Below are 23,274 nucleotides of genomic sequence, written 5' to 3'. Positions count from 1 at the left end.
TAAATAGTGAATTATTATTATGTTTATGAAAAGAACAAATATTTGAGAAATTTGTCTTGACTTTCACCTAAGGTAGAAGACCAGACAATGATTCTATCTGATCAAACTTCAATTCATTGTTTAAAAACTGAATAATTGAAAAATGCATAATTTTAATGGCCTGCTAATTTTTTAAATGAGATATTTAAGGTATCTTTAGAAATCTAGATGGGGGGGGTTTCTTCCCAGTTTTCTATAGAGCTCTCCTTTCCTTTTTTTTTCTAGGTAGCTTAATATGATTTTTTTATTATCTAGTTTTTACCTAATAGTTTTTTAAAAGTATTGAAGTAGTCCTCAACTTACGACCACAATTGAGCCCAAAATTTCTGTTGCTAAGCAAGGCAATTCTTAAGTGAGTTTGACCTCATTTTACAACCTTTGTTGTCAGAGCTGTTAAGTGAATCACTGCATTTGTGATGTTAGTAACAGCTGTCAATGCTGCTAACATCAGATGTTCTTGCTTTGACAACAGATGGAAATGCAGCCATTTTCTCTATTGCTTTTAGAATTAGTTGATGCTGGGAGGGGGAATAGGGATGAGAGTCCAGCTAGTCAAAGCAATAATATCAGCCATGGGAACCCAAGGACATTGGGCCCAGAGCTGATAGTGTTTTGGCGGGCTGGAGAGCTGGGGAAAAAGCCTACGCTTCAAGCTAATTGGGGAATGTGATTTATGACAGAATTGTACTTTGTTACTCTGTATCCAGAGTAATATCCAGGATGGGAATTTACTTTTTGGTTTCAACTATGTAGTGCTGATATGTTGTTTCTTGAATAAAAGATTCTTTAAGGTAAATAATGCCTCAAAGTTCTTTTGAAGAGTTTAATCTGTCGGAACCATGACAACAGGGTTAGGTTAAGTGAATCTCGCATCCTGACTGACTTTGCTTGTCAGAAGGTTGCAAAAAATGATCACATGACCCCAGGACACTGTAGCTATCATAAATTTATGCATCCAAATTTTGACCGTGTGACTATAGGGATACTGCAACAGTCGTAAAAATGGAAAGCAGTCGTAAGTCACTTTTTAAAGTACCGTTATAACTTTGAATGGTCACTAAAGGAATGGTTGTGAGTCGATAACTACCTGAAATCATTCAGGTGCATGCTGACCTCACCAGATGTTGACCCTCTGTTCCAATTATGTCAGAACTGTTTTGAGGTTGAAGTCTTTCTTCTGCTATGGTTGGGACAATATTTTGAACTCAAAATATTTAAAGTTTGAAAATAAATTAAATTAAATTTGTAATTTAATTTTGGATACTATAGTGGAATGATATTTGGAAACATATCTAATTAAATGCTATAACATATCACGAAAAATAAAGGTTAATTAGATGTAATAAATTACTGGCTTAGCAATTAAAAAACTCAACAGGAGAAAAGAACTGTAACCTCCATTGGTGATCGAAAGAAATATGTCTCAACTTTTGGATGAGATGATAAATGAGTTACTTAAATAGTTAATTCAATTATATGGAAGATAAGCATGAAATCTGGGGGAAAAATAGCATATCTTGACAACACATAAATGATATAATTCATAAAAGATGTACTTAATCAGCCAATTATAGAGAAAGTGACCAAAGAGGCAATGTAGGAATTAAAACAGTAAATATCTACAAGAAGTTAGGCTCTTCCAGTATACTCTATGGTATTCAAAAGAAATATGGTTTTAAAACAAATATGAGAAAAAGAGAGAAAGAGAGACAGAGACAGACACATACAGAGAGAGAATGTTGATTATAAAATTTGTGTAACCATCCTGAGAAGAAATGATTTTCAAGCATATGTAATACATTCTGATCAGATGAGGTTTTTTTAATGAAATAAATCAAAGGCAATGCAAAATATACTCTGAATGCCTCCCATGTCAATCACATTATTTTTCTTGAAGACAGTTTTTGACAATTTGGAATAGTCTCTCATATTTTCAGTGTAGAAGAAAATGAACTTTAATAGTTTTTGAAAATGTTAGTTAAACTGTTGTGATTTTATGTATACTTTTTCTAATTAAAGTAGATGTAAAGCGACAAAATTTACTGTATCTAGGACTGCCGTAATGCTTCTAGTTTGTCTACAGTCTACAGTTATGAGGGGAAAGGGGAGGGTTTGAGATCCACAGGTGCTCCCTATCAGCATGAGAGTTGAAGCCGCAGAAGAGATGTTTTGGCAAATGGAAGTTTCTTCTCTCAACAATTGCTGGAAGATTAATTGGACAATGTGACCTGAATTGTCCAAGAACGGAGGGAAATTTTTATTCTTTTAATTATCTGTTTCCCGCCATATTCTTAGAGCTAGCTTTCCTTCTATTGCACCAGTATGCCAATGCCTAATAAAGTTTACATCAGAGATTGCAATATAACTGGTATTTTGCTTTGTTGGGCTTCTCAGCCAGAACTTGACACTAAGCTAACTCTCTTCAACTGCTATTGAGGGGTCCTGAGCCCCTACACCCTTTCTGGTAGCCTCCAGAGGAGTAGTAAAGACTCAGGAGATGCCTGAAACAGAGTAGCCGCATGGAGCTGGGTCAGGATTGATCAGCAGGACCCCAACCAGGACCGAAAGCAGCTTCACAACCCCACCAGCCTTGATGCGTCCCAAGGAGTGGGCTGAACGAAAAAAGCTGACCCCAGTCCTGGTGTGGACGGGTGGAGCGGCAGCATTCAACTGGCCCAAATTGGAGAAGTGGCGAGAATGGTTGCGGCAAGACTCCAAAGCCGAATTCCCGCTGTGCTACCCTTGTCCTGAGCAGGGCAGAGAGTTAGAGTGGTGGAAGCAAGGAGCCTCAGAATGGCTAGCATCGAGACAGTGCTACTTGTCAGCGTGAGGAAGCCAGTTGGTGGAGCAGCTGAGGCAGAAGCTCAGCAGCTTGGAAGTCTGAGGAGGGGAGCCAGCCCCACGACTGGATTCCAGACCTCAGGGAGGTTCAGTCCAAAGCTAAGCGACTGGGTGGATTCGTTCCAATGTGTCTGGAGTGATGCAAAGAGGACTTTAACTAAAGCAGCCAAGAGTCAGAAAAACCAAGCAGACAAAAAACAAGGTCCCCAAGAGACATTCCATGTAGGAGATAAGTGTATCCGTCTACCAAGTATCTTAAGCTGAGACAAACTTGCAAGAAGTCATGTACATAGGTCCTTTCCCTACCATAAAAGTCATTAACCCAGTGGCAGCAGAGTTAAGACTACCAAAGTTATTGGGTAAAGTGCATCCAGTATTTCACTGCAGCTTACTGAAACCATATAGGGGATCCACGATGAGACCAGTATGGGAGGCAGACATAAAACCATGAATAGATCATTGAAGTGATCAATGAGTATCTAGTTTTATAGTCAGTGTAACATATTTTGACCCCAAGCACAGAAATGGAATCACCTTGGTCTGATAATAACAACTGTACATAAAATGTATCAGAAGCGGCCGAGTATGTGTAAAATAATGGATAATAATAGGACATGAACTTGATAATCCTTCTCTACAAGAACATGGTCTTAGGTCATAGAATCATTCTGTATTTGCCCTCAAGAAACACAGGAAGTACATTACAGTTTTGTAAGGTTGATGCCCTCCACAGTTTAAGGACATGCAGAACATGACATTGATGACTTCTATGATAAAGTTTAATTTCAAATCAACAAAACACACAAACATGATGCGCTGCATGTGAACGAAGAAGGAATGTCAAAGTTGGAAACATGAAGAAGAAACTGTAGTTGGATTCTATGGCTTAGAACAGGGGTCCCCAACCCTTGGGCCATGAGCTGTCCAAAACTGGGCCATGTAAAGCAGCGAGGGAGCATGCGCACACATGCATATCCCCCTTGCAAAAGCAGTGGGCAAACACATGCCTGCCGCTCCATTTGCACGAGTAGCAGGTGCAGGTGCCCACTGCTTGCACAAATGGAGCTGTGCACACGGACACACATGCCCACTGCTTACACAAGGGGGATGCATGTGTGCACATGTGTTCATCTGCCGCTTCAGACAGACTGCTTTTGAACCATCCCCTCTCCCTCCCGTCGCACCGGTCAGTAAAGTCGGAAAGGTTGAGGAACTGTGGCTTAGAAAACTAAAATGAAGCAAGAGATGAACTTAATCAATTTCTGCCATTGCAACTTTGTTTCCATAGCTAACTCTCTCTTCAACAACTAAAACAATGCCTATATAATGGACATCATCAAATGCATTATATAGAAATAAAATTGAGTATTATTGCTCAAAAGAAAAAGAATTCAATTAATGCATAAAAGATATGGTCAGATGCTGGCGGTAGAACAGATGACAAACTACTCGTGTGCAAGCTCCAAATTAAGCTAAATAAGAAGAAAACCAGTCAGTTTCTATGATAAGATCTTCAACGTATAACCACCATTTTCAAGGATAGCATCTTTGAAATCCTAAACTTCATTGATAAGAGAATTTTCTCTTTCCTTGGTATCTGAGTGCATAGTACTAGCTGAAATAAGTTAATTTTGTGGTAAGACTATAAAACAGAGATCTAGGCCCATCCTCAGCTACTGTAAAGTAAATCTGCAATGCTGTCTTCAAAAGTGAGGAACTTGAGCGCTGCCTCTTAGCCCTGTTGAGTCCTATTAGAACCAACCAGCCCTGACCTTGGATTTCACATTAGTAATTAGATCTAATTCCAGAAACAGGTTATCAAATATTCCTATCCCTGAGATACTAGGAAGAAGATTGCTGTCAGGCTGATTATCAAGGTAGAATTTATTAAGAGGATCAAGTTCCTTGAGATTAACAATCAAAGAAGGCCTTGCCAATGTATAATTAGAGAATTTATCAATAAAATTATTAAGGGAGCCATTCAGTAAATATAGCCGTTTCTCATTTAGCAAATATATCTTGTTCAGTGACCATTCACTAAATGGTAATTTTGTTAAAAAAAATATCATTTTTTGCCACTAATGAGCAAAATTTAATGTGTCTGACATTAATGCATGCTGATGTAATGATACACGGCAAAATCCTTGGGAGAAAGGGCTAAAAGACACACCACCTAGGGAAAAGTCAGATAAGAAACTGCATCCCTCACAGCTTGACAGTAGGTGGGGAGAGAGGTTCAGAAGAGACCCTCCCATGTCTTTTGGGCCGTAAATATCACAGTGGGAGAACTGTACTTTCAGACTTGGAAAATTTTGTTAATGTAGTTTTAGAATGAAGTAGAACTAGCTCATCTGGTTGTGTTTCTTGTCTGGTCTATCTAGTAAGGCTGACATTAACCTTGCAAGTCTCATACTGTCTTCCAAAACAGAATAATTTCAGAAATGACCACAGATCCTCAAGGAACTCGGCTGGCTATTTGCTGAACATCTGGCAGCAGCATTATTGTACCACCAGCAGAAAGTGGATATTCTACAAATGACCAACTTGTGAAATACCATGATACAACTGACAGCCCAGCAAACTGCAGTTTAGACAATGCTCCTTCATTCCCATATGAGCTTGTCGGAAAAGTTCAGAGAGGATCAATTCTAGAGGCATTAACCATTTAATGTGAAATGTTTATGGAAGGCAGGCCAAGGGAGTTTCCTACTAATCACACAAAAGCAACTTCTGTGCTAAGTTTGCTGACAGAAGCAGCAGCAAAGTGGGCAATACTCTTCATTGAGGGCAATCATCTGGGGATGGACAACAAACAGGACCTCATGTATAAACTCAAGGACACCTTGGTGATCCCATACAGGTAATCCCCAAGTTACGAGCGTTCACTTAACGCTCGTTCAAAGTTATGTGATGAATGCCCCCTAGTGCTTACAAGCAACTACCGAAATTACGAGTACTGCAGCACCACAGAAGTTCTTTGTACTTAAGAGCGACCCCAGTGGCTCTGCAACTCACCCGAGTTATTCTCTCCCTCCCCGCCCCCGCCACGGGTCTCCCTAGGCACAAGGCCTTCAGTACTCAACCCTGCGAAGATGGAGAATCTTCACTTTCTTGGCTGCTCCAGGCCTTTGGTGTGTTTGCAGAGAATGGAGGCCTAAAATAGCGCAAGATGAGGCGAGATCAATGGAGTGAGATCTCACACTACTGATCTCGTGTGATCTCATGGTTCTTTAGGCCTCTGTTCTCTGCAACAGAGAACCAAACTGAAGCCGGGGGACGCTTTGACGTGCCTCTGGAAGCTGGATCGGGGCTCTGGAACCCTGGAAAAGGCCTCTGCCACCTGGATCCATGGCTGCGGAGCGATTTTTCAGCCCCCCCCCCAGTGGCCCGATCCAGGCTCCAGAGGCCTTTTCCAATAATTCCTTGAGGAAATGACAGCTGTTTTCAGACCTTTCTGCCCTATCAGCTGGCCAGAGGCTCCTGCCTCTTGCAAGGCTTTAGGGAGCCAAACTCTGCATCCAAAGGCAGCAGCTTCAGGACAAGATTCCCCAAACCTTTCGCCTGCTTTAACCCCCTCCCTTCCCCCAAAAGGCATAGTTCTTCAGTAAAGAAAACAAAACAAAACAAAAGCTGAGGGGGTGGACTTGTTGGATCTTTATCCACCCCCCCACCCTGCATTAGCTGCAAAAATTAAACTCTCCACCTTTGCTCTTCAATCTCTATCCCTTTTCTAAAAAATTACCTTCAATACCTAAGAAGGTCTACCTAGGAAGGCTGAAAGCTGGAGTGAGAGTAATGCTGGCATATGAGTAATGCTTCCAATGCTGTATGAAAGTATGAAAGAACTTTATCTAAGAGACAACAGCAACCAGTGATCTATACAGAGTCTCAGTCTCTCTCTCTCTCTCATATATCTTTGCTTATTAACTGTTCTGCTCCTGATTTAAAGAATGAATTACATATCTGAATTTTTCTTGTATGCTACTTTGATGTTAAATCTGTATTTAATACATCTGTTCAAGGGAAGAAATGTAAACAAACAGAGAAAAAGTGAGAGGAAATGGGCAAAAGAGATTAAGGTAAAGGTTCCCCTGCACATGCGTGCTAGTCGTTTCCAACTCTAGGGGCCGGTGCTCATCTCCGTTTCAAAGCCGAAGAGCCAGCGCTTGTCCGAGGATGTCTCCGTGGTCATGTGGCCGGCATGACTAGACGCCAAAGGCGCACGGAACACTGTTACCTTCCCACCATAGTGGTCCCTATTTTTCTATTTGCATTTTTACGTGCTTTCGAACTACTAGCTTGGCAGAAGCTGGGACAAGTAAGAGGCGCTCACTCACTCTGTTACGCGGCACTCGGGATTCAACCCGCCAAACTGTCGACCTTCTGATCGACAAGCTCAGCGTCCTAACCCACTGAGCCACCGCCTCCCTAAAAGAGATTAAAGCATGTGATAATAGACAAAAGAGAGTAATATACACCATTATTCTCTATATGTAGGCATATTTTTCTCTCCTTACACACCATCAATGTTTTCATGCCTTTCACTACACTTTATACACTTTTTTGTATTTTAAATTTTTTCTTTTCTTAATTCTCTTTGGTTCATCTGGTTATTTCTTTTAAGACCATAAGGATGATCAGTTATGACATCTGTCATTCCACTCATCACCAAGATTTTTTCAGCTGAACTGGCTAGCTAGGCAATGTCTCCTCCCTCTCTCATGTATCTCTCTTCTGAAGCTTTACACATGGTGCAAGAGCACAATCTCATAGAGAAAAAGTGTGCTGATCTTCAATCAACAATATACAATATCTACACAATATCTAATGCCCAAACAAGCTCAAGAACCATTTGTAAAGAACAAAGTTAAGCTTCCTGAATTGTCCATTTCTTGTTTTCATACAACAGAGTGGGACCAAGCATTCTTGTACATAATAATTTTCACATCACTTTTTTATTGCCTATAAATATAATGAACAGCAAAGGGGATATATCTTTTTTTTACTTCTGACTTGATGCTGAACAATTTACCAAGTTTCCATTCATTCACAGATGAGTTGACCCCATCATATACTGAAATTATTGCACTTAAATTCTACATGCATCCGCAACATTCCATAATAGAAATCTTTTCATTTTATTGTAATTTGTTGATTCAGAGGAAGGCATACAATCATTATTTTTCTCATTTTTATACAAAATTTAAGACAGATAATGTCTATTTCCAAAAGGATAGTATCTATGGATGGACAGATAATTACTAAGGTTGTACAATTAATGCTCAATATTCCGAGCAGAGTACATGGTAAACCGCCCTGAGTCCTTCGGGAAAGGGCGGTATATAAATTTAATAAAATAAAATAAAAAAATAAATGGTGTTGTTTTATACATATACGTATGTATGTATGTATTTATATATGTATGTATGCAAGTATAGGAGTAAATATTTGAGCTTAACAGCAAAATCCCTACTATATTATTTATAATTCTTAAAATGGAAGAAAAATGAAAAAGTAAAATATAAACATTTCATTTCTGATTTTCCCTCTTCTTATTCTCAGCCATACAACATCCACTATTATAAACTTTAGAAACCAAATCCTAAGCTTTGTATTTACCTTGCTACATAATGTGCAATGTATGCAGAAGCCATTTTTGCTTGACTTTAATTAAACTTCAATTATGTATGCATAGTATTAGCACCAGGCTAGAAAGCGGGAAACCATGAATTTAAGTCCCACCTTAGCCATGAAAGCCAGTTGGATGAGTTTGCGCCAATCACTCTCTCTCAGTCCAAACTGCCTCATAGGACTGTTGTTGTGGGGAAAACAGGAAGAGTGAGGTGTGTTGGATATGTTCACTGTTTTGAGTTATTTGCAAAAAATAATAGTGGGATACAAAAAACAAATAAGTAATTGTACGCATAATGCTAGTTACTGCATTTTACTGCATATTCTCTAAGTTCCAATCAAATACCATCTTTTTGTATCGTTTTCTCAGTGATGTGCAAAGTTTCCTATTGCAGATGTAAATATGTATCTTAATACATTATAATTTTTAATTGATAAATTGTCAAATTATGCCTAACTTAAAAATGTGTTTCATTTCAAATTTGATCACTTAGATTCTCTAAATAGTGCCAAGCATGTCTTTCCAATACTTGGGGGTGGTATGTGTGTGTGTGTGGGGGGGGGGGTTTAGCCACAGTTTGTTGAACAAAATATGTACTAGTTTACAGATATTCAAAACTAACCATTAAATTATTGCTCAGAGAATTATTTGTCTAATTAAATATTTAATTCATTTTACACTTTTGATTGCTCACCCACATCAAAAGACATTGGGCAGGTTACATAATGAATCTAACAATAAAATAAACTTATAAAAGCAAAAACAACAAGGGAGCACAATAATAAATCAACCCAAGGTGGACACCAATAAAACTTACCTAGGATTAGAATACCTGGTGGTAAAATTGTCTTTAAAGTACGGAGAGAATGACTCTGAAAGAGAACTTGCCAAGGTGTTCTCATCCGATGAAGTGATTCAATTCTGACAATATATAAATATCTAATGAAAAGTACCTTTACAATATCCATCAGATCATCAGAGTACCAATTCTTACCACTTTGGGCTACACAATACCTACTTACTTACTTATTTAAATTTTTGCAACAATTGACTCTGAGGAAACAAGTACAGAGTACAATAAAACTAAGTATTTTACACAGAGAACAAAATATGAGACCAACTGGGTAACAACCAAAGCAAACACAAATTATCCAAAAGTGGGCTTCAATCACCCACACTAAAGGCCTGAGTCTTCAAGGCTCCCTGAAATATCAGCAGGATGGAGGCTATCCAGATCTCAGGGGAAACTTAATCCCAAAGGGCATTGTGGCAGAGAAGACACATTTCCAGGATCCCAAAAGATGGCATTACTTAACTGAAGAAACCCAGAGATACCAACATCAAATATGGGAACACCAAGATCAAAACTCAAGCAATACGCAAATAGAACAGACATTAACAATAACTGAAATCTTTACATTCAAGAGGGAACAAGGTTTTTAAGTCAAACTGGGTAACAATATCTGTGAGGGACTATAGTCTGGAGCAGAGGTCTTCAAACTTGACAACTTTAAGATTTGTGGACTTTAACTCCCAGAATTTCTCAGCCAGCCATGACTGGCTGAGGAATTCTGGGAGCTGAAGTCCACAAGTCTTAACGTTGCCAAGTTTGAAGACCCCTGGCCTGGAGTCACAGAAGATAGGGGCTCTTTCCCAGCGGGCAGAGAGACAGAAGAGCTTGGAATGTCTGGAAAGCAGGAAAAGGGCAAATGCGGACCTATTCCCAGTAATTCACAGAGAATATCTAATAGTTATGAAGACAGATGTTAATCTGGTAGGATATCTGCTTTAGTCTAGTAGGACTTATTCTGGTAGTCCTATCAGATTAAAGCAGCAACAATAAATAATTACTGAGAAGTAACTCCATACATTGTTTTTTTTATTTTTTTGCACCTGTCAACACCTGTTATTTGTTATTATATCAAGACAGTTGATTATTTATTGACTACATACCGCTACATACATACATAAGCTGAACAATATTAGTCAAGGTGAACTTTTAACAAAAACTTCATTTTAACTAACAGAATAGATAGAAGAAGTAAATATACAATCCTTCTTTAAAAAGAAGGATATTTAAAAAACACCTTTTACCATACACTTAAAAGTTATTAGGCAGTACTACTGGACATGTTGAACAACTTAGGAAAGACAAAACGGACTGGGATTATACTATTAGATATTGTTCAGACACAGCAACAAATTAACTAATGAAAGTGGAAATCCCTAAACTATTTTTTGCATACTCTGATTTGTTAACACAAAACAAGCCACAATCAGTAAAATGCGTTAGGTTCAAATGAGCAAATAAGCCAAAATTATACCAAAACAACAGAGTTCAAAGATGTTTTCAATATCACTACTCTTATGAAAACCCCAACTTTCATCACAAACAAAAAGAAAGTTTGAAAATGTTCTTAATTGGTTTAAAATCAAAACAGAAAACTAATTAACATAACAGAAATCTTTCAAGATTCTGGCAATCTTGGGTGGGAAAGGTGACGTCTTGGTTGAAACAACACAAGAATTCAATGTTGCCATATAATATTTTGAAATGAATGCTGAAATTTTAAGAAATAATGATTAATTTGATTTTTAACCCACTTTTGTGGTCAGCTCAGAGTGGCACATCACGGATAATCCTTGATTATTGATAGCAATTGGAACCAGAAATTCCATTGATAAATGACACACTCATAAAGCATAATGTCACATAACTATCTTACCAAGCAATAGCAATTCCACACATTCTGGTTGCTGTTATTAAGAGCATCATGCACTGTTGTTCAATGAGGACATATTATGGTTGCCAATTGCAACCTCTTCCCAGCTTTTAAACTGGTTTTGCTTGTCAAGAAGCTGTCAAAATAGGTCACAAATAATAACCACTGAGGGGACACTGCAGTGGCTAGAACTTCAAAGACCAATCTTAAGTACCAATTGTTCAATGCCATCACAAATCTGAACGGTTGCTGAATAAGTGGTCGTTAAGCAAGGACCACTTGTACCTAATGTTCCCGCCTGATATTGTTCTCATTACAAGATTGACAGGTTAAGATTAAAACAACACGACTGAACCAAAAGCAACCACTTAGCTTTCATGTTCAAGGCAGGATTGGAACTTACCTAGTTCTAGTTTCTATCCCAGCATCTTAGCCACTACACCAAACTCTTAAAATTTTGCACATTTTGAGATTTAAACAGATTATTCCCTCATGATATATCCATTATTTCACCTAACGTGTGCCTCGTAATATTACTACTGAAAGGTATTTCAATAAGGTAATATAAAATATATGGAACTTTTAATATACTGCTAGTTTGGTAAACAAATATGAAAATAACAAACTATTATTATGCTGTCTGAGTTTCAAAATAGAAGTAACTTTAAAACCTTAGCAGCTGCTCTAAGACTTCTAACTTTCAACATTCCAGGTTCCAATCATTCCACAGTTTGTAATCTCTGACTATAATCAAAATACTGTCGTATGATTGAATGAAATTTAATATATAAAATATCCAAATACTTTTAGTTAAGTACAGTGATGCAGAGAGAAAGACTGCAAACTTGGAAGCGTGTTAATTAAATTACATGCCATTTCAGTCCTTCTGATTAACTTCCAAATATAGTGCCACAATTTTTTTCACCTTTTTCCAAGAACTAAGGATCTAAACATGGACTTAATGTTCAACCAATTATTCATAACAACTTATAGCAGCCTGTTTTAGTGACAACAAATTTGGAAAAACAAGTTGAATTTAACACAATCAAGTCACTTGTAATCTTGCATGATTCACCAAATTCATTATAAACAAAAATCTTAACCCATACTAAGGTTAATATTCACAGGACATAATTCTCTTTTTTCAGTGCTTTAATTAAATAAGCAGAACAGGAATCATGATATAGAAAGAACAACAACACAATACATCTGTAACATTATTTCTGCTTATATACAGTCCATATCCACAAACCACTCGTTCATAAGATGCAAGATATATAAAGTGCATAAGTGTAGAAATACATAAGTGCAGTCAATAATTGGGAGTATAAATTTATCTTTCCATTGAATGAGAAGTCTCTTAATAATAAGGGCACAATATAATTCTCTATCTTTACAATTATATTTTGTTACACGCTTCACCAGCAACCTAGTAGGATCCACCCAGAGTCCCAACCACTTTTCTTCCACCCTTTGGATTATCAGAAACTGTACCAATGCCATTCAGTGACAAGCCACCAAAGAATTATTATTACCACTATTTATTAAATTTTTATGCCACCCATCTCTCCTACAAAGTGATCTGCTGATGTGAGTGGGGTGGGCTTGTCCCATTAGGGAGAGACAAATGCAGAATTCTCTACTGACTCTCACTCTGCAGATTTCTCTACTGATTTTTTAGTACTAGAATGAAAGGATGGATGGATGGATGCTGTTCTCCCCGAATTATAGATTCTGGTATAAGCAATTTTTGGCAGGTCATAACAGAAGCAGTTTGAACTACATAGTATGTAAAATATCATGATGCACAAAAAGAGACCACCATTGATGATCTGTTTGATAAAGGATGTCAGAGAAAAATAGTATGTGGACTTCAGCAGCAAACCTGTGAAGACCAAAATTCAGTTCCAAGCTCAGATGGTTTCTAGACCCATGAACCAAGCAGTCTTTTTCCTTCCCTTTTAATGCTAAGTTTACTAAGCTGAAGAGTTTTTGCTACTCCTCTGCAGTAGTGAAGTTTGGATCTCTTCAGGACATAATTAACTGGAGCACTGGGGGGAGGGGTTTACTAAATTATGGGTTGCTAAGAGGAGCAGAAAATATGTCCCCCACAAAATAAAACATCATATGATGATAATTCTATATAGTCTTCTTCAATTTAGAATCAGGAAAAAATATTGTTATTGGATCGACAACATCAACAAGTATTGTGGGCCCAATTGACAAAAACTCAGTTTGGTTGGAAACAAGCAGAAGAGGCCTTCATCCTGCACTAGACAGACAATGGTTAAAATTATAGATTATCTATTTATTACTTTTACACTGAATTTATATTTCACCTTTCTAAAGCCTAGGGCGTATATCCAATATTTTGGCTTGCCTGGGCCTTATCTTGAGGTACCTACAAAATATATAACGTAGTTACTGTATATAAATATCAAACTACCTTTATTTTTTAATATATATTTTTCTTGTGGGGCCACATTATTAGCTATTTAATAATAATAATAAGTTGGAAGGGACCTTGGAGGTCATCTAGTCCAACCCCCTGCTAAGGGCATGCAGCCCACAACCCAAGGCCTACAAGTTAGACATGCCTGGCTTAGGAGTTGGGGATGTTTAATGCCCCATGGAAAGGTCTTTTTCATTTATTTTGACTGCTTTTACCCTCAGTGACCACTGGAAGGTTTTTTTAAAAAATATTATTTTAACGTATCAGCCACTCAAGAGTCACATTCACAAGACATGCTGCTGTATAAATCAAAATGTAATAAATAATACAGAGACACAGTTTCATGTAAACTTTACAAATGTTCATTATATTAATTCTCATGTTTAAAATCTTAATAAATTTAGTTCTAAGTCTATGATTTTATAGTTTGTAATGGTAATTTTTAATCATTTTTTGTAGTATATATTTTGTGCTATCATTTCATCGTATTAACTGTAAACTTGTTTTTCAAAGCTTTGCTTTTTGCTGGTTGATGATTGAAAGAAAGATATTATTTGCCTATCTATGTCTTTAAGTCAGTCTTAACTCAAGTCTTCTTGGCAACACTTTTTGAAAGTGGTTTGCCATTACCTTCTTCCTAGGGCTGCACTAGCAGCCTTTGGGCAAAGAGGTTAAATTAAAAATCAATTCATTTTAAAAAGTAAAAAGTTTAGTGGAACTATTGAATTTTTTTGCTATTGTTCTCACTAGTTGGAAAGCAGGGTCCGATTTTTCAAGTACATTAGAAAGTCTACCATTGTTGAAGGCATTGAGAAATCAGATAAGGAAATAATTCTGAAAGGATGACCCAATGGATCACAGGTTGTCTAGTTAAATATTGACTGTTAGAAGTAAAAAGAATATAATATTGTTTTATTTGACTCAGCTAAATAAAACTCACCCCCCGCAACATTCTGGCAAACCTTTATGGACTTTTTTGCTGCCACCAGGATTGAAAAGTTGATATTTTATGGATCTGTTTATAGAAAACAGATAGGATCTGGGCAAAGAATTATTAAATTTGTTTATGCTTGTGATGAAGGTTGGAACTCACTTCTTTATATATTTCTTCCCGTTTGTTGTATTTTTTCCTTCTATTTTCCTGTACTTCGTATTTTCTTTACATTGTTTTCTTTGTTTAATTTGTATTAGTTTTTATTACTGTAATCAAAATTCTTAAAATTATTTTTTTAAAAAAGTAACTCTTATAAGGACTGTGACGAAGAGAATGACCTGTGCTTCCTCAAAGATCTTATTAATTGATAAAGAGATTCTAGTCAAACACACAAAAATCAGCATGTGCATTAAAAAGATGCCTCATATATTTATTGAACACACTGAATCAATTTAAGCTGTGTTGGAAAACAGCTGATATTTCCTTTAACTGTAATGACTTCAACCAACCTTTCCTCTACCTGTGAATTCTATCTATCTATCATCTTGAATATATTTTAATCTATTCCTTTTTACAAAACTGTTTCAACTCATTGATACTTTAAAGCAGACATGTCAAACACAAGGCCCGGGGGCCAGATCCGGCCCACAAAGTGGTTTCATGCGGCCCGCGAAGCCATCCTGGAAACAGTGAGGGAACGGCCCCCACTGCCTTGGCCCTGGCCCAGAGACCCTCCTCCTGCCAGAGACCCTCAGATCTGTCCCACTCCTGCCCAGGCCCCCATAGGCACCCTTGATGCGAATGATGTAGAGCTGGCCACGCCCACCCAGTAGGCCATACGCACTCTAGCCACGCCCACCCAGTAGGCCACACCCACCCTGGCCATACCCACCCGGCCCCCTGAGGGCAACCGCCATGCTGATGCGGCCCTCAATGTAATTGAGTTTGACACCCCTGCTTTAAAGGTTTCTGGTATGAACTACTTACTTCAGATAATTTTCAACAGAGTTAAGTACTTTAAATCAGCCATTTTGAAACATGAAATTTGTTCTCTTTCAACCATTCTGTAGTAGATTCATTTTTGTATCTGCGACCCACAATCATTTGTGCTTCAGCTTTGCAGACCCCTTACCAATGAAAATGGTGCTAGCAAGAGCCACAAAATCATTTCCATCAATTCTCAGTGTGTTTTACTGATAAAAATTTACCTCCCAACCCTGGTAAGAGTAACAACAGTGTAGCCTTTTCCTGAGTTGTGTTCCTCCTGCTTGACTGTGACTGATGGGTATCCTTGTTGGAGCAGTGGGCTAATGCCTCCTTAAGTAACACCAGCTGCCTGCAATTAGTGCAGGTTCGCATCCCACCAGGCTCAAGGTTGACTCAGCCTTCCATCCTTCTGAGGTAGGTAAAATGAGGACCCAGATTGTTGGGGGCAATAAGCTGACTTTGTAATAATGCCGCTTGGGGGGGGCAAAAGTCCTAATAAGCAGGCATATACATAGAATGAAGGCTATTGCTAAGCACATTGGTTTGTGCTTAAATTGTAAGCCGCCCTGAGTCTTCGGAGAAGGGCGGGATATAAATGGGATTAAAAAAAAGACATTGGCAATGATTTTGTAGCATTTTCCAGCCTCATGATCATTGACAATAAATATTTATTTCTACAAATCTGTATTGTGAAGAGCAAGCACAGTGATTATAATTAACATGTGTTTTGATAGGAAAAGGTATCTCAAAATCACACCCATTATCATATTCATAAACATCAAACTCATCTTACCCCCTGAAAAGAATTGATCATCCTAAATTTTTCCATTCTTTCTCAAACTAAAACAGTAAACATTGGCCCTGAATGTTCAGCAAAGACATGAAGCAGTACACTAGCAATCTGATTTGGTTGCAAGAAGGCAAATACAGTTTTACTCTACATCAACTGAAATATAATTTCCAAATCACAGAGAAGAATCACTTTTGTGGATTCGGTTTTGGTGAAACTCCAGCTCAGAACTTCTTATCCAAATAAGTTCTCATGCAGTTAAAAAAATAATAGCAAATCAGTTATAAAAATGAAGTATACGGACAAACCAGACAGTCCCAAAAAGTAGCAGAAAAGGCAACAAAGTAAAAATAGGAATTGGGTATTTTTTTCCATAGTTTTCTTCTGAAATCACAGAAGTTACTGCTTTGTCAGATTTTAACCCACAGGCAGAAATAAACCTTAACTTCAGATAAGTAATATTTACTGTTGAAAGTTAGAAGCCATATTAAAGAAATTAACTACAGTTCCCATAATCTGTTGGCATGACACTCAAAATGTTGTGACATTTGTTCTAACAGAACACAGAACAGATAAGATGTCTCAAGCTTTAATAAAACACAATTACCTTGAAATGATCCAAAATATCATTTTGTTCTAAGTCAAAAGCAAAACCCATTTTCCATAAATCCCCAGCAGTGAATACTTCCTTTAACAGTCAGAAGGTACTTCCTCCCCAACTCTTAGTTCCAAGTAGTAATTATCACCTGAATTATCTTGCAGTGCACTTGTATGTACTATATACCCTTCATTTTCGCTGAAAACACATACACATATTACTTACTATTTCAAATTCAATAGATAAAAATAGCACCTATCTACATAAGAAAAGCAACAATTACTGATTTAAAATAAATAACGGTTTACACATCAACACCAGTTGAAGATAAGAAAGACAGTGAAAAAGACGCAATGCATTGAGTATAAATTACTTTTCATGGCTTATATTTAATAGGACGTCACATATCATCTAAGTAATTTAAAAATTACTCAGTGACCCTTTTGATACATATTTCTTGCATTTTGCCATTAAGATCATGATCTGATAAAGACAGAACCTTCAGATCAGTCTTGAATTGAAAAAGAAGTGCAGACTTAATGGCTTAAATGGACTCTTTCATCTATTAAGGTATCATGAAATAAAACGTTTGTAGCTGAAACATGTACACATTTGAATCACTAACGAACTAAAACAATGAAAAATTATTAATCAGATCATTTGCATATGCACACACACACACACACACACACACACACGAAAGGAAGGAAGGAAGGGAGAGAGAAAGAAAAAGAGAGAGAGGGGGGAGAAAGAAAGAAAGAAAGAAAGAAAGAAAGAAAGAAAGAAAGAAAGAAAGAAAGAAAGAAAGAAAGAAAGAAAGAAAGAAAGAAAGAATTTTCCAAAGGCATGGCCCTGGTTTCAAATTAATGACATATTAAATTTATGTTATAAATTGTATTTATAATTTATATATAATAAATGCCAAACATTATCAGTACCGTCTACAGAATGTAGATATTAATATCAAGAAGGATTTAATTATTAATTAACCAATATTTGGATTGTTTAAACTTGATTACTTTCCTTACAGTAACTTAAATGACAGGCACACAAATTCTCTAAATATCAGAATTAAGCGGACATGAACAATTCAATCTAGCACCTTCCATTTCCCAAAGACTAAGAAATGAACAAAAGAACCTCAGTGAACCTCCCAGAATTTATGAGAACCATAATTTAAAACATTTCTTGTGGCATATTACTTAAGTTGCAAAAACCAGTAATTTAAACATTACAAACATTTTCTAAGGATAAATCAGTTTAAAAGTACATCAGGTTTAGCAAAATTATTAAAGCCTAAATTTAAATCTTAAAATTATGTAAACCTCTGTTGAACAAGTAGGGTTAAAGTGTTCTCCTATGTAATAGAAAGAATAGATAAGAGGATGATAATTATTACCGGTAACACTCGACTTGATCACAACTGGGACAGAATTTCCATCTCTAAGTGATGCGCTCATAAAGTCAGATATTGTGTGACTACGTTACATAGCAACAGCCATCCCAGCGATCCCAGTTGCTGTCAGAACCCCACGATATGTAGTTCATTAGGTGTGAAGAGGTGGTAATCCTACCTCAGGAACATAGGGGTGCTGCAGGGGGTGGAAAGGCTTGGTGTAACCTGCACGAGTTGGGGGAGGGGTTGCTGAAGTGCAGCACAAGCAGTGAAAGAATGCACTGTGGCTAAGCGGCTTTACAGCACACCACTACTCTGGGGCTGCAAAAAGTCCAAGCAATAGCACAAAGCCCAGCCACACTCCTGTCCAGCAGCTCGCTTCCAGTAAGCCACTGTGCCCTGGGAAGCCGTAGCTGTCCCAGCTCAGTCCCAACCACAGTCCTATTCACCACCCTGTACTTCAAGGACCCTACCACTGCTGCCTCCTGCTAACCTTTCCATCTTCTTCTCGCTCCTGGCTCACAATTCAAGCACTTGTAAGTATGCACCCATGATCAATGGGGCTACTGGAAAACCTTGCTTCCCAGTGACTGCACTTCCCCAGGGGCAAAAATTTGTAGAGACGCTTCCATTGGCAAGACTTTGCAGGAGGTGAATCCAAGAACAAGCCTTTCCATTATCATATACCTCAGAGCTGCACTCTCATTCAGTGCCCGAATCCTGCGCCAGCAGAAGGAAGAAGACAGTAAAGGTTAGCTACAGGCAGCAGGTAGTAGTGGCAGCAGAGTTATATAGTGAAGTGCAAGGCATCTCAAAAAGCAAAAATAAGAGGGAAGATTGGCACATGGGAGAGAGTTAAAGTACCACTGCAGTTGTAACTGTGTGGGCTGCGAAGCCCCCAAATTTTAATCACATGCTCATGGGGGCCATAACTTTAGGAACAAGTCATATGTTCATTTTTTTAGTGCCATTGTAACTTTGAACTATCGCTGAAAGGCGTAAGGGCTACCGGTGCTCAATATTCAGTAAACATGCACAAGATTGCAATTCCAAACTTTAAGCAACCTTGCATGTCAAAAATTTAACTACCGTATATTGATTGGCACAAACAATAATTAGTATCAATGGGTAAGATATGGATTCTTTTTAAACAAAACAAATCATAAAATGTGATTTTTTCCTCTAACATTATTTTTCTTGTTACAAATACTCCTAAATTTATTACCTAACACCCGATTTCCTTCATAGCAAATAATTCCCTTATTTGTGCATTGGTTTAAGAATCTAGTATTAGACACCTATGCAATATAACCAAAGCTCGATGGAAGTCTGTTAAACTGAAACATTATTTTCATGCTTTTAAAATTAAATAATTAGGAAATAAAATGGCACGTATATTGCATTAACACTGGATTTCCTATCAGTTAAATTTATACTGTTCCGCCTGAGATTAAGAAATATTTACTGTTACAAATTCATACTTAAAACTTACTTTAGAAGTTTTGAAAAGGTGGAAACAATCCTTGGCTCCTGATCTCTTCTCCCATTCCTCGATCATCCTCTTTTAAGCATGAAAATAAGTTTGTTCAATACAAGGAGTGGGAAGATAGAGGATTTTATATAATTAGAGGTTTGATTATTAATGGAAAATCCATTAATACTGAATATATTCAGCAAAAGGAATGATCACAAATGCTGTTCCAAGTAAGACATATTCAGTCGCTCCTTTATAAGTACTACTATAACTATTGACAACTTAGAATAACTGTTCACACCTGCTTCATTTAACGTCAAGAGAAACTCTTCAAAATATAGTATAAAAGTTGTACATTAGTGTAGCACATTCTCTTGAAGTTTGAAAAATGTCTGGAAAATATGGGATATGAACTTAATGAATTGTCACTAAAACACTCTGTGGCACAGAATGTCATTTAAATGTATCTCACTAAATTATCAAAAACTCTCCAACGAAGATAATCCACAGGTGATGCTACATTCAGCCAAAGATACACTATGCTATTATACATTTACTAGGTGGGGTTGATTGACTTGATGGCAATGCCCAACTGGTTTTCTTTTCTTTTGGCTAAGAATTTTAAAACTTGCTCTATAAATCATTCAAAAGTTTTAACCACTGCATTTGTTTTTTGTGTACCATCCATTTTTCTAAATCATAACACTGATAAAAGCATAAGCAATCGATTCAATTACTCTTATTAGTTGCCCGGTTTGTTATTTCAAATATTAGAAAACTGAGGATTGGATCAATGGATTTTAAAGTAGAGGAAATCGTTTTGGTCAAAAAACTGACCCAAGAAGAAAGAGCCGTGCAGAATACATTTAAATCTTTAACATCATATACAAATATAGGCATAACTAGACATACATGTTCCAAATTTCTTTTTGCGCTGTTTTAATTCTTATGTTTTATTTTTTTGACACTGGTTTAATTAAAAAAATGTATACAAAATATAAGTGTACTTTTCTTTTATACATTCAATGGCATATTATCTCCACTCAGTCATCTGAACCGTGAGATGGGTGGCAAATAAATTTGATGAATAAAATCTTAACCTTTCTCCAAGGAATTTTATGATAGCATACAATAATCATGTTCATACATGTATGATTGAAAGCCCCACTTCACCCAATACTACTTTATACTTTCAGGTAGCATGTATTTGAAGTCAGAACTTTAATTTTACCGAATCTTCACAAAATGCATATTGGCACAAAAATTTTGTGAATAATTTTTATAACACAGAAGAATAATTAAACATCAATGGGAAAACCCCCAGCATACAAGTCCAACCCATCCAGTTTGCAATGTTCTGAATGATATCCCTCCCCAATATCTGCCTACCCATATCCATATTTCTATCTTTTATCTAGCTTATTTTACCAATCCTTTGCATATGAACCATCTTTTCTCTTCAAAGGAAAATAGTGGGACAAACCTGTCATTTTCACCCCACATAGGAAGGATGAATCAGGAGTTGTCTGTTGCATCCCACAAATAGGAATCATGTTAGACTGCTCCTGCATACTTTATCCGTATTCTATTCCGCCTGAAGAAGAAGTGAGGCCCAAATGAAAAGCCTCAGCCAGGACCTGCAGACATGTTTCCTAGTCAGGGAATACAGACAGTAGTTCTTGTTTTCCTCAATATATTTCTCCCATATAAGGGAGAAAGATGAAGCATAGTGAAATTATGAAATTAGAAGATGCCATACTTATTATGAACTAATGTTGAGGTTGTTTTAGCAATATTAGCATCTCTTTAATTTATTTTTTTCTAGTTATTTGGGGGGGGAAGCGAACGAAAAACAAATATACTACAAATATAGTGCATTTTATATTTCTTGTTTTCAACTGTTTTACTATAAAGAATTTTGACTCTAAAGAATCCTGTAACATGTATTTTAAATACTAATCATGTTGCAAAAGTTTATGATAGCAAATAAAAACAAATGAAACTGAATTACATCTAACATACATGTAATTTAGCATGTAACTCTTATGATTCCTTCCTTAAACAAAGGTCAAGCAATACACTAACCAAAATCACAAAATCATGATTTTTAATCTTTACTGTGAAACACACAAATTAATTTAGGTAATAAATATGCCAGAAAACAGGACTGTTAATTACTTTGTAATGCTTTGATTTGATATAAATCATTTGGGGGGAGTATTTATTAACATAGAGCAAGAATAAAAGTAAGCACTGATTGTCAGAATTTTTATATAGCCATAGCTAAAAGCAGTATATAATCCACAAGCAGATTTATTGATGAATACTTCCAACACTTTTCTTGTTTTCAAAATATCAGAGTTGCCATTTTAATATACTTTTATAAATGATATGCCACTTTAGTAGCTTTAAATGTCTTGGAGATAAGTATTTAAAAAGCTTTTAATTAATATACAAACATATAGAATATATACTAGCATTATTAAGTGAAGAAACAGGGTTACTGCAGCCTTCAGCCAACAATTGGAGGATTACATATTAAATGCTTCTGTAACTATTAAATGATAATAGACCACATCCAATGAACTAAATCTGCATTTGCAGAGAAGTTGAAGGGATTTTAGAACTGGTATATTATGCTTATAGTCCAGAATGGAATAGTTATCTCTATAACTTTTATTTGGTACATGAATAAATTCATAGACCATTCTTTTTTTTAATGGCTCGTATTTCAAAAAAACATTCATGAAATCTTCTTGTATGATTTCAATCACTATTTTTTAAATAATTATGTTCTATTTAATTTTGGAGTCTCACAGAACCAGATACCATTTGAAAGTGTCATCAGTGTGACATTGCTGTGTTCCATGATAACTAATATGTGGCACACATCAACATCATGTTTAAAACAACAGGTTCTACCACATATGGCATATTCTGATCACTATATTTTTAAAAAAGATTCAAACAAACTAGACAAACTTTATAGTATGGCAACAACTATGATCAAGGAACTGAAATTTAAATCTTACATGGAGAGACTGAAGAAATTAGATACACTTTTGACTTCACACAGGAAAAGTTCAAAACTTGTTTTTACCTCCCAGAAGGTATGACACAGAATAATGGTTTTAAGTTACAGGTACCCAGATTGGAGATGATTTTTTTAAATACTCATAGTGAAAACAGTTTGACAACAAAACTAAATTATCAAGATGAATTCCCCTCTGCTGGATATCTGCCCAAACATTGATAAAACTGCTTTAACTTTTCTGTACTGAGCAATATACTGAATTCAATGCTTCCAACTAATTTCATAAGTACATAAATATCTAAAGGATAACAATTATCATAGGAAAAATAGCTATTTCTGAGCTAAAACTCAATAAAAATAAAATATACTGTAAA

The 23,274-nt window shown here is 36.6% G+C and overlaps 1 protein-coding gene across 3 annotated transcripts in view; it reads right to left on the bottom strand.

Annotated features, from left to right (window-relative positions):
* Positions 1–23,274, bottom strand: part of DYRK1A (dual specificity tyrosine phosphorylation regulated kinase 1A) — a 115,476-nt gene that overhangs the window by 65,207 nt on the left and 26,995 nt on the right. The window contains exon 1 of one of the 3 annotated variants that reach the window (XM_083361436.1): positions 21,350–21,520. The exons of 1 other annotated variant lie outside the window; for it this stretch is intronic. In XM_083361436.1, the coding sequence (XP_083217562.1) occupies positions 21,350–21,437 (88 nt within the window). In that variant the 5' untranslated portion in view covers positions 21,438–21,520. Of the gene's footprint in view, positions 1–19,884; positions 19,956–21,349; positions 21,521–23,274 lie in introns of those variants that run through there. One more of the 3 variants, XM_083361438.1, reaches the window with a different exon arrangement.

Source organism: Vipera ursinii (genome assembly GCF_947247035.1).
Source record: "Vipera ursinii genome assembly, chromosome: 4".
Classification (NCBI taxonomy): Eukaryota; Metazoa; Chordata; class Lepidosauria; order Squamata; family Viperidae; genus Vipera; species Vipera ursinii.
Note: the sequence above shows the minus strand (reverse complement) of the source record. Positions and strands in the feature narration are given on the sequence as shown.